Raw genomic sequence first — 17,590 nt, 5'->3', positions numbered from 1 at the left:
GCAGATACTTGTGATGGTGTTGCATCACTGTGTCATGCTGAATGTGAGGACAAAAAACACATTTATTTGGCAGCCACACTGCTGCATCATGCCAAAGGTGAGGACAAAACACACTTGTTTGGCAGCCACACTGCTGCATCATGCCAAACATGAGGACAAAATACACACTCATTTGGCAGCCACACTGCTGCGTTGTGCCGAATGTGAGGACAAAACATACACTCGTTTGGCAGCCGCACTGCTCCATTATGCTGAATGTGAGAACAAAACACACACACTTGCACAATGCTAGGCTATGTGGGCCAGCATAAGTAAGGGTTTTTCAGTGTTTTCAATACCCCAAATTTTGTGATACTCGAGTTTAGTGGTATGGCTTTGGAAGAAAGCAAGCATGAAACAAATTAACAAATTAGTGACAAACAAACTTGTTCATAATTCAGGGAGTATCTGTATGTGGGATTCTATTCCTACTGCTCTATTGAAGAGTGGAATCAAAAGTATTTTGTCTTATTGACTCTTCTTTTCTAACTGCCTGTCTTCATCCACTCTCTCTTTGCTGTAATGTTGCATCTCTTGCTATCTTCTACTGCCATTTTCATGCTAACTGCATGCTTCCTCTTCTCCTGCTGCCTTGCTGCACAAGACTTTCAATTTTCTTTTACTCCTATTCTGTCCACTTAACTGATGCAACTGTTAACCAGTATTCACAATCTTTTATCTCTTTCACTGGTAAACTCTGGAACTCCCTGCCTGCTTCTGTATTTCCTTCTTTCTATGACTTGATTTCTTTCAAGAGGGAGGTCTCAAGGCACTTTCTAGGTATAAATTTTGTTGCCCTTTGCCAGTACTTTTCTTGCATGAATAAATAAATAAAAAAAAAAAAAATGATAAGTAAATAACCTCAAGTCACACGATTTTACGTTTGATGCTATCAGAATTTGTCATTAGTATACCAGAAATTATTAGTAATATACAATTTTTTCATGTATTGCAGGTACCTTTATCATCCAGGTCAAAACCCTGCAGAGGAGCATCCTCTCCAAGCAGAACTCCCTGGTGCTGTGGCCGAAAGTGGAGGAACCTTTCGCCGTCGTACATCATACCGCCGGAGGTACATGGCTCCTTACACCATCATGGTAGTTCATAATTCAGAACAAGAATCTGAACCAGAATCTGATGAACAAGAAAATGCTAATGCCAGTGACAATGAAGAAGATAATTGCACTGCTACAGAACAGCAAACCAGTGAAAACCATGAGAAGGTTGAGAATGGTAAACGTTTGCTTTGGTCTTCAGACAGTGAAAGTAGTATTGACAATGGTCTTTGTCCTCCAAAGCGGAAACGAACTAGTTTGAGTGAAAGTGACAGTGACAGTGATGAGGAAGGACAACTAGAGAGAAAAAATGGACAGGTGATATCAGAAATAATAGATTCTAATTCTAGTGACTCTGAAACTGAAAAACATAATGTTGAAGCAAATAATACACCACAAAAAAATCTGAATAGTGAAGGCAACAGTAGTAGATCATCATGTCTTCCAAATATTCTGAATGACACTACATTATCAGAAGAAAGTTTTGGTGATAGTAATGGTATCTGTGACATTACCAGTGAGTTAAACATCAGTAGTACTGTAAGTGATGCCATCCCCATCAGTAGTATTTCATATGATGATAATGGTTCACTCTTATTTGAAACTGAACATAGTTCACTTGTCTCAGGCATAGATCTTCCAAGTACCATTGACATGCCAACTGCTACCATTACTAGTAGAAAAATTATGCAGAATGGTTCAAATCCATCAACTAATGGAACACTTCTGGGAAACACACATGAAAATGTAAATATACACGCCTCTCATAATGTAGAAAAAAGTGAAGAGGACTTGAATGGACAAAATCCTGAAGATAATGTAGCAGATAACACAGAAAATTCAAATACAAGTCACCATTCTTTAAAATTCAAAAAAAGACAGTCTGCCTATAATGTCAGAAATTACAGAAGACGATCTGAAGATGAACTTTGAAAGCAGTCAGTGTTCTCTGAATTTTTTTGACATTTGATGATAGGACTCGGAATTATTTTTCTTTGTAACAACTTTGATACAGTAACACTTGTAATAACTGTAATTTGCTTCTTCCAGTTTGTTTTATAGATAATGGTATTTAAGATACAATTGTAGAAGACCGTATATTATCACACATTTCTGTACTTTGAATACTTCAACCATGTATCTTTTAAAGTCACTGAAATTATGAAAATAAAACTGATGCAAGAAATATTTCAAAGCTGATTCATACGTAGGAATGGATGTAAGTTCAGAGATACATATATACTATATACATATATTTTTTGTATTGTATCTAGTCAACAATATCCCCTACCATAAGATTTTGAGTACTATATTTTTATTATTTTTTAATTCCATACTTCTGGTAAGAAGCATGGACTCAGTAAATTACAGACATAATACTTAAAATAAATTTGTAAGTTTTTTTTTTCAGTTATTTAAGGAACAATTACTGTGGCTGCCTTCTATTGTTTGGTGGTGAACTAATTAAGTACCACAAGTATTGCAATTTAATTTTGGCTTACTTCAATAAGTTTTCCACTAAGGTTTGAGAATAACTCCATCAAGAATGAAAATATGAGTTCTCAAGTGAATTAACCAGCACAAAAAATGTGGAATAGCCTAATTTAGTATAACATAATTAGTTGAGTTGCAATGTACTACAGCTGTGGCTAGACACAATGTTGCTACTTGTAACATGAAGAACACATATGTTATTTTCTCAGCAGCAACCTAATTTATATACCAGTAATACCTATGTTTGTTGTAATAAATGTATTTGAAAGACTTGAGTTTTCTTACTAATGAATGAAGCAAAGATTAAGATGTGTATTATGGTTATAGAAAATGGTAAATGCATTGATTCACCTACAAGCCAATAAACAATGAAATTTACTTGGAGTAACTTACATCTGGGTCCAAAAAAACTATCCCAACTTTTTAGAGAGTTTTAGACCTGTAAATTCCATTCAGTTCAGGCCATGTTTCTAAGGAGTATTCCTGTGACTTTGAAGTTATTATGGGCTTGTAAACTTTCTCCTATTCTCCTAAGACAGTGGTTCTTAATTTTGGCATAAATTATGCCACTCGAGCTAACATGGCTATTCTTATGGAAAATGTAAAGATATTAAAAAACAGGAATTCAGTTAGGTGAGAAAATGTGATACCTTTGGGTAGGGAAAACAAAATTGGATATGCCAAATTAAACTGGATTTTGCAAATAACAAATATATAGAGCAAAATAAAGTATAAATACTATTAGTTTATTCCTGTTTGCAATTTTGCTTAAACTATCCCTGTTTTTTAGAAATGGCCAAACCAAAAACTAGGGACCTCTCTACGAAGAGGCTTTGATGGGCAAGTTGAATCAACTTTACTGATTATATAGCACTGGAGTGGTTTTTGTAGCAATCAACATGGTGCATGAGAGGAGTAGTGATATTAGTGCATCCATAGGTACTGTTAGGAAGAAAGATTTACCAGTATGGCAATAATATACATATGAATACTATGGGTGTGACATTATGACGTGGATAATTCTGTGTTGAATCTAGTTCCTATATAATTATCCAGATACCAATATAATGAATATGATTAAAATATTATAGTACTCCCTTTGATTATAGCATAAATTTACCCAAACAAATACACATGTTTGTATTTACAATATATAGCAAGAATCATTTGTCTCGATTAGAATCATGGGTTGTAATGGTAACTTTTATAGGGGAAAAAATACCACATGGGTAATGAACTGAAAAAAACATTGGAGCCCACTTCTCTGAGGCGTGACCCTTTGATATTTTTGTGTAACTGTAAATTTTTAACCATTCTTCTAGAACATAAAAGTTGGGTCCTATATTATAAGCTAAGAAGTGAGGACAATTATCTGTGCTGATCGATGATAAAATCAAATTCATAGTGAATCTAGAGTGATCAATGGGACATCCAGAGAAGAAAAAATAAAAATAAATAAATAAATAAAAAAACCTTCCCCCTCCCCCCCCCAAAAAAAAAAAATAAATAAATAAATAAATAAATAAACAAATAAATAAAAATCACTGAACCTGTAACTTCCACTTCAATTCCAGTAGTATTCTATGGGGTGGACCCACAATGTCAGTTCAGTTCTTGAACCCACAACTTTTTTTCCCCATTCATCTAAGGGTCTGTAGGGCTTGCATGGGACCATGTTTTCTTTAATAGTTTTCTAAGGCCATTCCTATGGGAAAATAGAAAAAAACAAAATAAACAAACAAACAAACAAAACTATTCAAAATCCTTCTCTTGCATCAGCAGGCCAGCCCTTAAAAATATAAAAAATCTGTCCCAAAAAACTACACATCTTTTTTCCTGGCCTCTAAATTCAATTTCATTACTGTTTATTTTCCAATGGCCAGCCCTGATATTACTACTTGTGAAGACTTTACTCACATCATAATTTTCCTATAACAGGTTGAATTTCACAAACTGAGAAATTACTCAAAATTTGTGACAAATCTTAAGCCATAAGAGTCCTTTGGTGCAGCTGGAGACTGAATCTGTTGCAGGACACTCACAGGAAACACAATGTCCAACACCTGGCCAAGATGACTCAAAACCTGGGTGGATTTTGACCAGTCTTGACTATTAAGTCACAACATCAGCTCATCTTTCAGTATTCAGTATATTTTGTGTGAATGTAGCTAATAGGGATTATCAATGGAGTTACAAGGTATAATGAAAAGTTCCTGGACCAAAACTATAAAAAGCAATGTATCTAATCTAGTGGAAAATTCCACATTTTTTTTTCTCATGATGGGGTCAGGTACCTAGCTATGAACCTGGCAGCAACACAGTGCTTGTTATAATTGGACATGGGAATAGCATGAACTGTTTATATTGTTAATAACTCTGAAAGTGAACCCATGATCAGTTTTAGTCCATTTTCATGGACTGTGCTAGCCTCCCATCATTTGCTTCTCTTGAAGTATTTCTACCATTAATAATACTTCATCCAGCTCATTATTTCACTGTTGTATACATGTCACATCATTTTGAGGATTTCCATTGCTTAATTCCTGAGTTGGATTCATAATTTGACATTTCTTTACAGATCAATTCTTGAATCCCTAGTGACAGTGCAAAACAGCTTGATAACATGGCTACAAAAATTAATGTAACAGGAACTCATGACAACAGTGAGATGCCACTTGTCAAACTGACTATCAAAAGTTATGGTTTATTCTTGCTGCAAACCCATGACTGTCCCATCCTCTGGGAATTTTTTTTTTACACCCTATAATAGTGATGCTTTTATGAGTCAAACTGACTCTTGGAAAAACTCAGATAAGAGTACACTATGAAGCATCAAAATATAATCCTACAATGAACACTAATATGGACCTTGCTTGTAGCATTTGACATTTTTACTTGCTGTTGTTGATATGAAAAACACCTGTGGTGAAGTCTAGACTCTAGACTAGATGTTCTCAAACTTTATTGCTTAGTGGTGCACTAATGATATATCTTGGACTTTGACAGTGCACCAACTCTACATGTAGTCAGTGTAGTGTATACCTGTCCATGAAAATTATGAAAGCGCACTTGGGGGATACTTGTGGTACACTTCTGCACCACAGGGCACAGTTTGACAATCACTGCTCTACACTAGTATCTTACAATTGGAAAGAATCCAGCATAGGAGGGAGAAGTTTGGATATTGCTTTTATTAGAACTGTGCTTTAACTGAACTGGTTTGTGGACAAATTACTTTGATATATTGAGCCTCTTATATTTCCTCTTGAATGTGAGAACCAGAGGACACAGGGACAAAGCCAAGAGTACCTTAAGTTTTTGTTGATCTTGTGGTTGAATTTTACTTATGAAATAAGTGTAAAATAAAAGAAAGAAAATTTGAATAAAAAAAAAAATTAGATACAAAATAGTAACTTCTCTTAAGATACTTCCTTACCATGTATTTTATATAAGAACACAAAGAAATGCAACTTCCCACCACTTGGTTGTTAACATGTAAAATGATTGGAAAATCAATATGGTGATAGCAGATATTAAAAAGACCTAAAAATTTTAGTGGGACCTGTGTAGATGTCTATTGGTGAATGAGTGTGTGTGTGTGTGTGTGTGTGTGTGTGTGTGTGTGTGTGTGTGTTTACCCAGTTTACCTAGTTGTAGCATACAAGGCCTCAGCTACACTTGTGTGGTCCTGTCTCCATATCTACACTTGTCCAGTTTTTTCCTTGAAGTTGTGCACACTCACTGCTGATACTATATCCTCACTGAACTTATATCAAACTTCTATATTTCTCTGTGGGAAACTGTATTTCTTTATGTTATATGTTTACATCTCACAGCAGGATTGGTCTAAGGACCAGTGTTGGTAGATCATAGCAAATATTAAGGTTTTAAATGTAAAATATTGGGATTTAATAAGGATCTGAATACATATAAGAAGGATTCAAATGTCAGATGAAACCCAACACTTCATATTCACAGCTTAAACCCACTTATTTATTTATTTATTCTTTTTCAATGCCTATCCAAACTGAGGTGTGTCTTATAAGCTGGCAAATACGGTATATGGCAATGATTTAATTTTCGTTCCCAAACCCCTCTCTCACCCCATTCTTAACCTGGCCTGACCCATGTCTCAACAGTTAGGAACTTCCTTTCCTGCCCTGACTACCCATAGGTAGGAAAATACAGTACAGTAACCAGATTTCATAAAAAAAAATATATCATATAGTAGACAATGTACAGCAGTTGGGAGAGAAACACCAAATTATGACAAATACCATAATTATGGCAGAGAGCGCAACCATGGTGGGTGCAGTGTGTGTTCACCTCCACCACCAGCACCACCACCCACACTCTCCCTCCCACCTTCACTACTGCCACTGCTGGCTGGATGTTCTGCCTCATTTACTGACATTTGTTTGATAAATCTGATGGATGGTCCAAACACCATACATGTCCGATAAATGCGAAATACGATATAATAGGATCCGATATAAGGAGGGTTTACTATATATATATATATATATATATATATATATATATATATATATATATATATATATATATATATATATATATATATATATATATATATATATATATATATATATATATATATATATATATATAAACAAAACATGACTGTCTCATTGGAGAGGTACTGTATAAATACTCAAAGTAGGGGTTACCTAATCCCCTTGCTCTGTCCATTTTATTTGTCTTTTATGACATGTAAGGAATACGGTGGCAGTATTCTTCCAACTTATCACCCTAACCCACTCCTATGTTATTACCTTAACCTAACCTTTACGCTATACCCAAGATCTCTCAAATTTAATCTACGCAACTAAGCTCCTCACATTCTACTACACGTTTAAGTTTCGCCTTTATAAGGTAGACTTTGCAAGACCTTTATAAGGCAGACTTAAAGCAAAACTTGCTCTGATTGAACATGCTTGTTGACATAAGTGTGTGTGTGTCACTTTCTCTACAACTTAGTGGTCATCTGCACGCACCCTACTAATACAGATGTGATATCATCTTCTATGTGTCTTATGTATAATAATAAACACAGTGGACATTTATATCTACCATATAAGACAGGATCTGTTCACTTGGTCTAGACAGCAATATCCATCGCCTTGTACTGCCCGCCGCGGCACCGCCTCGTGTAAACACAAGCAGGACGGTGTAGTTTCGGCCACAACGGCGCACCCAAGGAGGCATCCCATACCTCTATTGGAGCACCTGGTTACTAATGAACCAACTTATTTATTCTTTACAAGCATACGGAACTTAAAAAAAAAATATCAGTAAAATATAAGGAAAAAATCGTAAAATAATTTGATGTGAAAACAGCATTAACTACTACAATTATCTACCGTATCAAACATTCACCTAGATGTACTGATTATATTTATTTTATTCACATTCTCGGAATGTTGAGGAAAAAGTCAGGAGAAAAGCTGGCTACGTAAGCACCGCGGGAACGCCCCGGGCACGTGCATGGCTGGCAGTGTTCATGAGGCGGTGAGTCCTGTACGCTGCTGGTGAGGATGCGGCGTGTTGGTTGTGTGACAGCATGAATTAAAGGGGATGTCACAACAGTATCTACTATGAAGGTAAAGTAACGTACATCCATATTACAATATACTAAATAGTTATTAATATATTTTGACGCAAACTGTGGGCAGTAAAAGAAAAAAAAAAAAAAGGTGGAGTAAAAAAATATTAAAGCACTGAAACAGTCATGTGACACCGCGAAGAGAGGGGAGAAAGTAAAGCCAATTCAATTGAAGGTATCGTAACGATTTAAAACAGCCACATGTTTCTTTTATACATTTGTCTAGCCATTCCAAATGTGGGACCGTGCCGGGCAACGGTTGGAAATATGGGGACATCGTCCCATCGAGCGAGGTTTCGTCACCGTTCTGATGCACCTCATCGGACATTCGGACGTTGACTTTACCGTATTGCAATGTTTCCTGTGCGTGAACGAAGAATTACGGCAGTGACTTATCGCATGGCTTGGTGATAACTGTATTTCCCTACATAGTCTAATACATACATAGTCTCTAGGCACGATCGGTTGAACAGGTAATTGGGTATGTGAGGATGGGACAGGTAGGAGCGATTTTGATCAACTAAGTATTATTTATTTCATTCATCCTTCTTTTTTATATCCACTCATAACTAGCAAGCTGTATGCTTGGCAGAATAAGGAACAGAGCTCCTGGGAAGGACAGTCTTATGATCCTATACATGAATCAGCAGACGGTCGTCTGCTGGTGTGTGTGTGTGTGTGTGTGTGTGTGTGTGTGTATATATATATATATATATATATATATATATATATATATATATATATATATATATATATATATATATATATATATATATATATATATATATATATATATATATATATATATATATATACGTTTTGAGAGAGAGAGAGAGAGAGAGAGAGAGAGAGAGAGAGAGAGAGAGAGAGAGAGAATCTATTGTTTTAAGGTAATAAATTTGACATATGCTAGTTAACACGAAATCATTCAAGAACAACAACAACAGCCCCATCACCACCACCACCAACACCTTGCCCATTCCTCCACGACAGGGACGAGTGTGGGTGGTGCTGGCTGCGGCGGGGGCAGCTTACTTCCTGGTGACTCTGAACTTGACTTACCAATACAACTACTTATTTGGCGAGGGTGAGGGCTCGACCCTGGGTCTTTCGTGTTTAGTGATGTCAAATACATACCAGCGTCTGAGCATAGGCACTAGTAACATGATGGCGTATTTAAAGTATTCCACTCGTTCACAGACTTGGCAGACTCCATTCCCATCAGGCGAGAGGAACAGCGGAGTAAATGGATAAAAGGGAATAAAGGCACAGAAGACAGAAGTGACAACAAAAATCGTGGTCATTCATATGGCGAAAAACCCAGCAAACCTCTTGCCCACACGTTGTCAGAAGGGCCCACGAAAAGCAAAAATAATGAAGACCCAAAACCACTGAGCTACGAAGACCTAAACCGTGCGAACCCTAATTTGGGTGTCCATCAATCCAAAGCTGGCGAGGACAGGGAGGCGGCTGGTGAAGGAGTGCGGGGGAGGGAAGCATCAACAAGAGTTGCTACCACGGGTCACCTGAGCATTGATGTGACAGTAGCCAAGTGGATGCTGGAGGTGACGGTGGATGACAAGATGGTGAGAGAGAGAGATAGAGAGAGAGAGAGAGAGAGAGAGAGAGAGAGAGAACAAAACACACACTCATCTTTCATTGACTTTTATACACATCCTGATCTACACCATTTATATTTTCAATCATTTATGAAACTAAAAAAAAAAAAAATAAATCTTATGATGAACCACAACACACCACTATCAACAACACGAAATTTAACAAAATATCAAACCAGTTTCCTCCCAAATCAAGTATCCTTGCTGCCTATAGGTACTCCAAGAGGAAATGGTAATGGCTGACGTAAAATTCATGAAGCGAGGCGGACTTTACCTTGTGGTGTTGAATCCCGCCACTGCTGTTGTCATGCACGTCTCCAGGCATAGGACTTTCGAGCGTTCCGGGGACCATGAACTCTTGAGAATACTGGAAGATGTGCAGCCAGGGAGAATTCTGGTTCTTGCTGCAATGGTAAGGTGAAAGTTACACTCTTTCTTAACCTAAGAGAACCAATAAACTTTACTACTTTATTGTCATTTCATAGATGTTCGTAGAAAGTGTTGCTTCTGTGGTGGAATGAAAGATTAGTGGGTCGATATTTCATTATAATGGTGTTAGTTAATTAAATGACCAAACAATTATAATGTCATTAAAGCTGCTGTAATACTTTTAGATGTGAAGGCATAGTGATCTATTCATGCATTTCAAGACACGAAGCTATTCACAAAATCAGATTTCTTCCCCACCAGCACGAGGGCTTTATGCAGATGTCTGACCTAACTGTGAATTATCTCCGGAAACTCGGTTCAAGGACCATACTCGACATGACTATGGGCGACAGGTGCGGTCTGTTGCCATGAGGGTAGATATCTTCCAGCGGTCTGTTGCCATGAGGGTAGATATCTTCCAACCTCCTAAAGCGACAACCTATGGGAGAGGCCCTGCATGCTTCCTGCCAAATAATCGAATGGTGCAAATGGTATACATAATTTTGAAATGCTGACAAACGATCGTGCATATGGAGACACGTTAAGCACCTTCATCGACAGATGGGCGTGGATATGGACGAAAGAAGGAAGGACGTGGGCAGAAGGAGCGGTGTTTGCTAGCGGTGAAGACAGCCTGGTGGTGCAGGGCGGGCCGCTGCGCCTACACGCCCGTCCCCAGCGTACTGCACTAGCTGGTGGGTATCACGCATTTTTTTTTTATTAAATGAAGAATACAGATGAATTTCTATGCAATTAAAAGAAAAATAATGATGTGCCGAGTCTTCTGCGCACGTAGACATACATACACACACATCCCCGCTTTCCCTAGATGTAGAGTGTGCGTGGCCCCGCGGAGGACATTGGGACGCTCGTCGGACATTCTGTGCCCAGTTCGAGGGTTACGGTGACCTGTGTAGCTGCTGGAGCCCAATCTTGTTTCCAGTAGATGCCCACGTAAAGTACCACGTGCCCTGCAGCTAATGCATGTCTTCTTTGCTCTTACACAAACACACACTTTCGTTTTCTATATTACTGTTAATGTTCTCTCTCTCTCTCTCTCTCTCTCTCTCTCTCTCTCTCTCTCTCTCTCTCTCTCTCTCTCTCTCTCTAAAGAAATGTCACAATCAGACAGTTGATTGACAGGTGCCTTAGGTCCATCAACTCATTTCACGAATATGTAATTTTTCTAATCATTGGGTAAGAAGATGACAATCAATTTCATCATTTTTTTCTTTAAGAAATAAATGTACGTTTTTTCTAGAAGGCGAAGAGTGTGGCAGAGCGAGGCATGAGGACAATCCCGACAGTGATAGTGGCGAGTGAGAGGCCCCTGCTCCTTCACCGGTAAGACCTCCTCCCCCCCCCCCCTCTCTCTCTCTCCATGAAAGGTAAATATTTATCATATCATTAAACTATTAATGTGTATGCTTATCAGGTGCCTCCTCCGACTGGTGTCAGTGCCGGGCGCTGATCCTGAGAGGACGCTTGTGGTAGCTGACGGGGACCTCCAAGGTGGGTTACGAGAGGTCCGTGCTTTGATCAACCTCTATGGAATAAAGGTGAGATGGGACTTACTCTTTGGGAGATTTTTTTTCTAAAACCTACAATACGAATGTCTTCCGATTCTATCTATCTCTTTTTTTTTCTTAATTTGTGTTGAGTGAAATGCATCTTATCACTTTGCTGGTATATGAAGAGAACAAATTTCAGGACGTCATCGATCACAATTTTTATTACATTTCTTTTTCTCTGCGCCGTCACTTGTGCTTTTCGTCACTCACCGTTCAGTTCGAGGGGCACGACGCCGGGGGAAACAACGTGACCCTTCGTATCACCCGCCACTACAGGACGGTGATGGAGGTGGCCTTCAGAATCTTTTCCTTAGACCCTTACGTCATTCTCCTTGAGGAGGACCTCTATGTGGCAGCTGACTTCTACAGGTAAGAGAGGGTCACACCATGGGATAACTAGAACATGGTTTTAGGTATTATGTGTATTAACTTTCAAAAGGAAAAAGACAAACCTTCGAAAAATATCTGAATGATCTACAAAAATAATACCAAACAATAATATTTTCCATACTGAACTGAACGTTCCCAATGACAGTTACTTCGCTCAGACCGCGCCTCTCTTAGCCAGCGACCCAACACTGTACTGCGTGTCTGCCTGGAACGACCTGGCGCGGGATGACTCTGGTGGGGACCCTAGGCTCGTGATGCGCTCTGAGACCATGGCGGGGCTGGGCTGGCTGCTCTCCAGAAAGGTGTACCAGGACGTGATCATAAAATGGCCAGGTCATGACAAGGTGAGCTGAGGGTTGTGTTGGATTTTCAGGTAATTTTAGGTTCTGCAGTGGAGGAAGGATGCTAAATCACAGCCACTGATAGATTAATACATAATAGAGTAGGATTAGTAAAAAAAAAAAAAATAATAATAATACAAAAAAAAAACCCTTCAAGTGATTACATTTCATAAACTTATTTTATGAATAGCCGTCATAACTGACAGTAGTTCTTTATCTTACTATCATTTTATTATTTTCTTGATGTCTCAGTTCGCAGACTGGGACATGTGGATGCGGCTGCCAGAGGTTCAGCAAGGTCGAGAGTGTTTAGTACCTGAGGTCTCCCGTACTTTCCATTTTGGTGCCAAAGGCGCTCACCTCACTGACTACTTCCAGGCAAATTTTTATGTTCACACTTCCTTCAACACCTTGAGTCACGTCACTCTTGCCAATCTTGACAAGTAAGTCTGAGGATGATAGCTTGTAGCTAACTCGAACCGGAAACCAGTTCACTGCTCTGTGCTTTGTCCATACACACCATTCACCATCCACAAAACGTGAGCAGGCCAGATATTGTTTTTCATTAATTACTGTTTTTGCAAGTTCCACAATTCAATAGTAAAATGCATAATAATTTACATGAATTACACTTAATTAATTTTTCTGAACAGGAATGACAGCTTGACTTTACCTGTTACTTTAGATTGAGCCCAGCAGCTTACGAGCAACACTTGAAGGAGCTACTGCTCGGCGGTGTTCACCTGGACGGTGGTGCTGTGAACCCATGCAACAAGACTTTGCTTCCTCGTAACTCTGTAAGTCATACAAGCTGTTCTTAGAAGTTTATTTACATTATGAAAGATAATATTTACCATAAATTGATATATATATATATATATATATATATATATATATATATATATATATATATATATATATATATATATATATATATATATATATATATAATTTGTTCATTTATATGAATTTATATTTATATATAAATTCATGTTATAAGATTGTGCTTTATGATTTCTGAGTTTCGCCTGCCATTTCTAACATATCGTGACTTACTAAACACTCCTGCCATGCAGAGCACTGTTCATGTCCTATGGATCAAGATGAACGAAGTGTCTGACGACTACACCTACATGGGCGTGGTGTCGGTAAGTGTGAATCGCTCCTCCCAAGCTGTTGGTCACGTCTTGCTTGTTGGTATAACCACTGAAAGACAGCTGGGGAATGCAGATGTAAGGTAAACATGAGGACATGTTGGTGGCTGATGAATATGAAAAGAAATCAAACAAATCCCAAACCAACAAATGACAGCGACAATAATAACAATAAAGAAGGTGGAGGTGAAAAGAGACACAGGTGTTATGGGGTGAGTTTATTCACAACTAGTTTCTCTTGTAGCTTCCTCAGAAGTGACCCTGAGGAGGCTAAAAGCGAAACTAGTTGGGAATAAACTCACTCCATAATACCTGTCTCTCTTTTCACCTCTTCCTCCAACTTGTCAAAATGTCTCAACAATAACAATAAAATTTTATAATGCAGAACTAATGAGACCAAGTAACTGACACTAACTACATTGGTTTCAGACATTGAGAAAAACAGAATCTATTGCTATTGACACATGTTCAAAATGGCATTACCTCAGAAGTGATGAACCTGTCGTAATTACTTTTCTCTTTGTCTGCAGTGCCTACGGCTGTGGAATTTGGATCTCCGGGCTCACCATAAACTGTTGTGGCGCCTGAGGTGGAAGGGCACACCGCTCCTAATGGTGGGGTGGCCAGCATCACCCTTTTCGTGAGTAGTACTAATAAGAGATGCTGCGTGCTAAGCGTGGCATTGCTTGACAGGAGAGTAACTCAGCTGGAAGGGTTATCATCACTTATGCAAAGGAAGCAATATTGATACAATTGTAGGAAATGTTAGAGAGAGAGAGAGAGAGAGAGAGAGAGAGAGAGAGAGAGAGAGAGAGAGAGAGAGAGAGAGAGAGAGAGAGAGAGAGAGAGAGAGAGAGAGAGAGAGAGAGAGAGAAATGAAAGTAAACAAACATAGAACAAAGTAGGCATTACTATAAGGAAAATAATATATATATAGAAATGAGGGGCATCCATTATGTGTATTAAGTAAACTGAAATGCTAACTATATAAAGCATAATACAATTAAAACATGCAACAGGGATTTCTGAGCTATCAGCGCTGCACCATCTTCGTACTCGCCTCTTGCTTACAGGTGATTCTTGCATATGTACTTCAATAATAGAATGCTCTAATCTAAAGTTAAATAATACTCACCACCACCACCACCACCATTATTACCATCACCACCACCATTATCACCTTCACCAGCACCACCACCGTCATCAACAATGTCAATATTTCTTAATAATACTTAATAATATCTTAATCTAATTTAAATAATATCAAAATCCAATCTAAATTGAAGTAATACTCGTCTCCACCACCACAACCATTATTACTACTACCACCACCACAATTACTACCACCACCACCACCAGTACCATTATCACAGTCACTACAGCTTATCGTACATTTCCGTAAAGGTGTGTGAGCATGCATGACTGTCTTTGCAGGGTCCTCAAGCCACAGGGGACGCATGTACTGATGAGATACGACCCGAAGAAGCCCGCGGATGAGGCACCTGTTTATATCTACCAGTCCCCCAACTACTCCTCTTCCATCGTCTCTGCCTCAGCCGTCACCGTCACGCCCTACAGCTGATACGAGTCACTTTCCCCTGCCCTGTATAGTTTTGCATGGCACGTGTTATCTGCACATTACCTTTACAGTGCACATACAAAGCGATTATCATGGTATCATGCTATCCACGAGCCTCGCAGCAACTGAAGCATGTTTATTAAGAGGAAAAAGAGGGAGGGAGGGAGGAGGAAAAGAAAGGGAAAAGGGAGACGGAGAGGAAGAAGGAAGAGGAGACGGAGAGCAAGAATAGCAGTATTGACAACATTAGTACACAAAAACAACAATGCAACAACAACAATGACAACAACAACAACAACAACAACAACGATGACGACGACGACGACGATGAAGAAGACTACTTCTACTACTACTACTACTACTACTACTACTACTACTACTACTACTACTACTACTACTACTACTACTACTATTACTACTTCTATTACTACTGCTACTACTTACACCACCACCACCACCACAACTACGTAATGACTATACAGTGATATGAAATATGGAAACGATTACCCGCAGACTTTTCTTACACAGAAACAAACTCGCGGGAGACCATTCAAACAATACCTGTGCACGTAGCACTACAAGAATACACGTTACTAGTAAGCCAGGGGACATGAACATAATGTGAATGTATAGAGATATGGCGAAATGTGGGCACAGAGATAATATATGCTTAAGTTAATAGGATATATACAAAAACCTGTTTGGTATGATACGTAAGAGGACGTATTTCATTAGACATACATACACTCCAAAACACACACACACACACACGCAATGAATGTAGCACATCTACACTCATATCATTACTTTATCTCGCTCTATCTCTAGCGTGCATTAGCAAATTTCATTCTCGCTGGTGAATTAGAATCATATTTCAACATTTATTTATTTATTTTTATCCTGTCGAGTCTCTTTTCCTCTTGATTTCAATGTGAAGGTTCGTTAAGGAAGGCTTGGCAATACAACTGCATCATTCCAACCGTATTCTTGCAGTTTCGATTTCTGTCTCTGAATACTCGTAAGTAAGCCCCTTATTCTTAAACGCATTGTTCTCTCAGGAGGATTATTTTCAAACGCGACAAAGTTAATTAGTCAGGTTTTCATGATGGTTTTGCCTACTGATGATGGCGAATCCTTTCTGAACTACAGCTAGAACCACGAAAATACTCTTGAAATCCCCAATGACTTCCACTTGAGTATGTTGCAAGCTGTCAAGATAGGACGCCACGGCATTGGAGGATGCGGGCTGAAACTACTCTCATCTAATTATATCTTCCCTATCCTTGCCTTTGAAACTTATGACCGTACTTATTACTCTCTTATCCTTCTTTTTCCACACTTTGAAATGTTTTTTCTCTCTCTCTCTCTCTCTCTCTCTCTCTCTCTCTCTCTCTCTCTCTCTCTCTCTCTCTCTCTCTCTCTATCAACAACAAAGCTTAGCATTTCTTTGAGCTTTCACTTAGATCATCACCAGTAATTCAATGAAAACTACTAACACCACAAAGTGTTAGGTTTGCGACTCTATCCATTGCATTTCATCACTCCCATGCAGATGAACGTAAGACACGCTGCGTACTTTACCCTTGAATAAATCCAAAGGGGAGTCATGGCCTGTTTTATTTAACGAAATGTATGATGACCAAGGACATAGTTCTTGAAAATTTGGGCGTCTTGACAGCTTTTAATCGGCTGGTGGAAATCATTAGAGTTTTTAAGGGTGTTTTTTATGATCCTAGTGATAGTTTAACAAAAATTCTGCATCCTCAGTGGAGAGATTAACTATGACAACTCGGTTAAGTATCTCTGTGGCTTCTGAAAATAGTCCTTGTGATAGAGCGAAGGATTTAAAACTACAAGAGCAGGAGTTGACTGAGTTTCTCAAAGAAATCACGTATAGAGAGTGGTAAGAATAAATACTTGTAGATGAGGACTTTCGTATAATTTATGTATATACATTATGTGTATTTCACAATATGTGACCCCTCATAATAAGTGACTGCTTACTTACTATATTGCATTTAAGAGGCAGATAAAGAACGTCGAGAGAGAGAGAGAGAGAGAGAGAGAGAGAGAGAGAGAGAGAGAGAGAGAGAGAGAGAGAGAGATTCAAAGAACATGCATAATTTCATTCTTATCATTCATGTGAAAATTTCACTCTTTCACTTCTATACATCCCTTTTTCCATAATCCCGTACAATTTTTCATACACTTATTTTTGTACCAAAATATTGAATACACTTGTAGCCTAGGAAATAGAAAAAAAATCTTTTATTGTCTCTTTACTCTATTTGTCTAT

General features: G+C 38.4%; 2 protein-coding genes and 1 long non-coding RNA gene across 9 annotated transcripts in view; 2 read left to right on the top strand and 1 right to left on the bottom strand.

Moving 5' to 3' along the window:
- LOC135101600 (uncharacterized) overlaps nucleotides 1-2,858 on the top strand; it is a 41,396-nt gene extending 38,538 nt beyond the window's left edge. For both annotated transcript variants that reach the window (XM_064005771.1, XM_064005770.1), the window contains exon 12: nucleotides 995-2,858. In XM_064005771.1, coding sequence (XP_063861841.1) covers nucleotides 995-2,027 — 1,033 coding nt within the window. In that variant the 3' untranslated portion in view covers nucleotides 2,028-2,858. The remainder of the gene's footprint in view (nucleotides 1-994) is intronic.
- The window catches only part of LOC135101605 (uncharacterized), a 32,448-nt gene extending 24,629 nt beyond the window's left edge, over nucleotides 1-7,819 (bottom strand). For 3 of the 4 annotated variants that reach the window (XR_010269334.1, XR_010269333.1, XR_010269332.1), the window contains exons 1-2: nucleotides 7,680-7,819; nucleotides 999-1,173 (exon numbers count right to left, since the gene is read on the bottom strand). This is a non-coding gene — a long non-coding RNA (uncharacterized LOC135101605). Of the gene's footprint in view, nucleotides 1-998; nucleotides 1,174-4,138; nucleotides 4,294-7,679 lie in introns of all 4 variants that reach the window. The other variant, XR_010269335.1, reaches the window with a different exon arrangement.
- A 275-nt stretch (nucleotides 7,820-8,094) lies between these two features.
- LOC135101601 (protein O-linked-mannose beta-1,2-N-acetylglucosaminyltransferase 1-like) lies at nucleotides 8,095-17,411 on the top strand. 3 transcript variants are annotated; one of them, XM_064005773.1, is made up of 15 exons: nucleotides 8,095-8,209; nucleotides 9,412-9,797; nucleotides 10,045-10,242; nucleotides 10,521-10,612; nucleotides 10,821-10,954; nucleotides 11,089-11,213; nucleotides 11,524-11,603; nucleotides 11,695-11,818; nucleotides 12,048-12,199; nucleotides 12,366-12,564; nucleotides 12,814-13,004; nucleotides 13,247-13,358; nucleotides 13,638-13,709; nucleotides 14,246-14,355; nucleotides 15,150-17,411. In XM_064005773.1, exons 2-15 carry the CDS (start codon nucleotides 9,768-9,770, stop codon nucleotides 15,295-15,297), a joined length of 1,767 nt encoding a protein of 588 aa, XP_063861843.1. In that variant the 5' UTR covers nucleotides 8,095-8,209; nucleotides 9,412-9,767; the 3' UTR covers nucleotides 15,298-17,411. The 3 variants fall into 3 exon arrangements, with proteins under 3 accessions (XP_063861843.1, XP_063861842.1, XP_063861844.1); XM_064005772.1 differs by having other exon boundaries at nucleotides 11,521-11,603; XM_064005774.1 differs by lacking the exon at nucleotides 13,638-13,709 and having other exon boundaries at nucleotides 11,521-11,603.
- Nucleotides 17,412-17,590: the final 179 nt, after the last annotated feature.

This window comes from Scylla paramamosain, chromosome 6 (genome assembly GCF_035594125.1).
Source record: "Scylla paramamosain isolate STU-SP2022 chromosome 6, ASM3559412v1, whole genome shotgun sequence".
Lineage (NCBI taxonomy): Eukaryota > Metazoa > Arthropoda > Malacostraca > Decapoda > Portunidae > Scylla > Scylla paramamosain.
The sequence above is the reverse complement of the archived record's forward strand: the minus strand, read 5'-3'. Positions and strand labels throughout refer to the sequence as shown.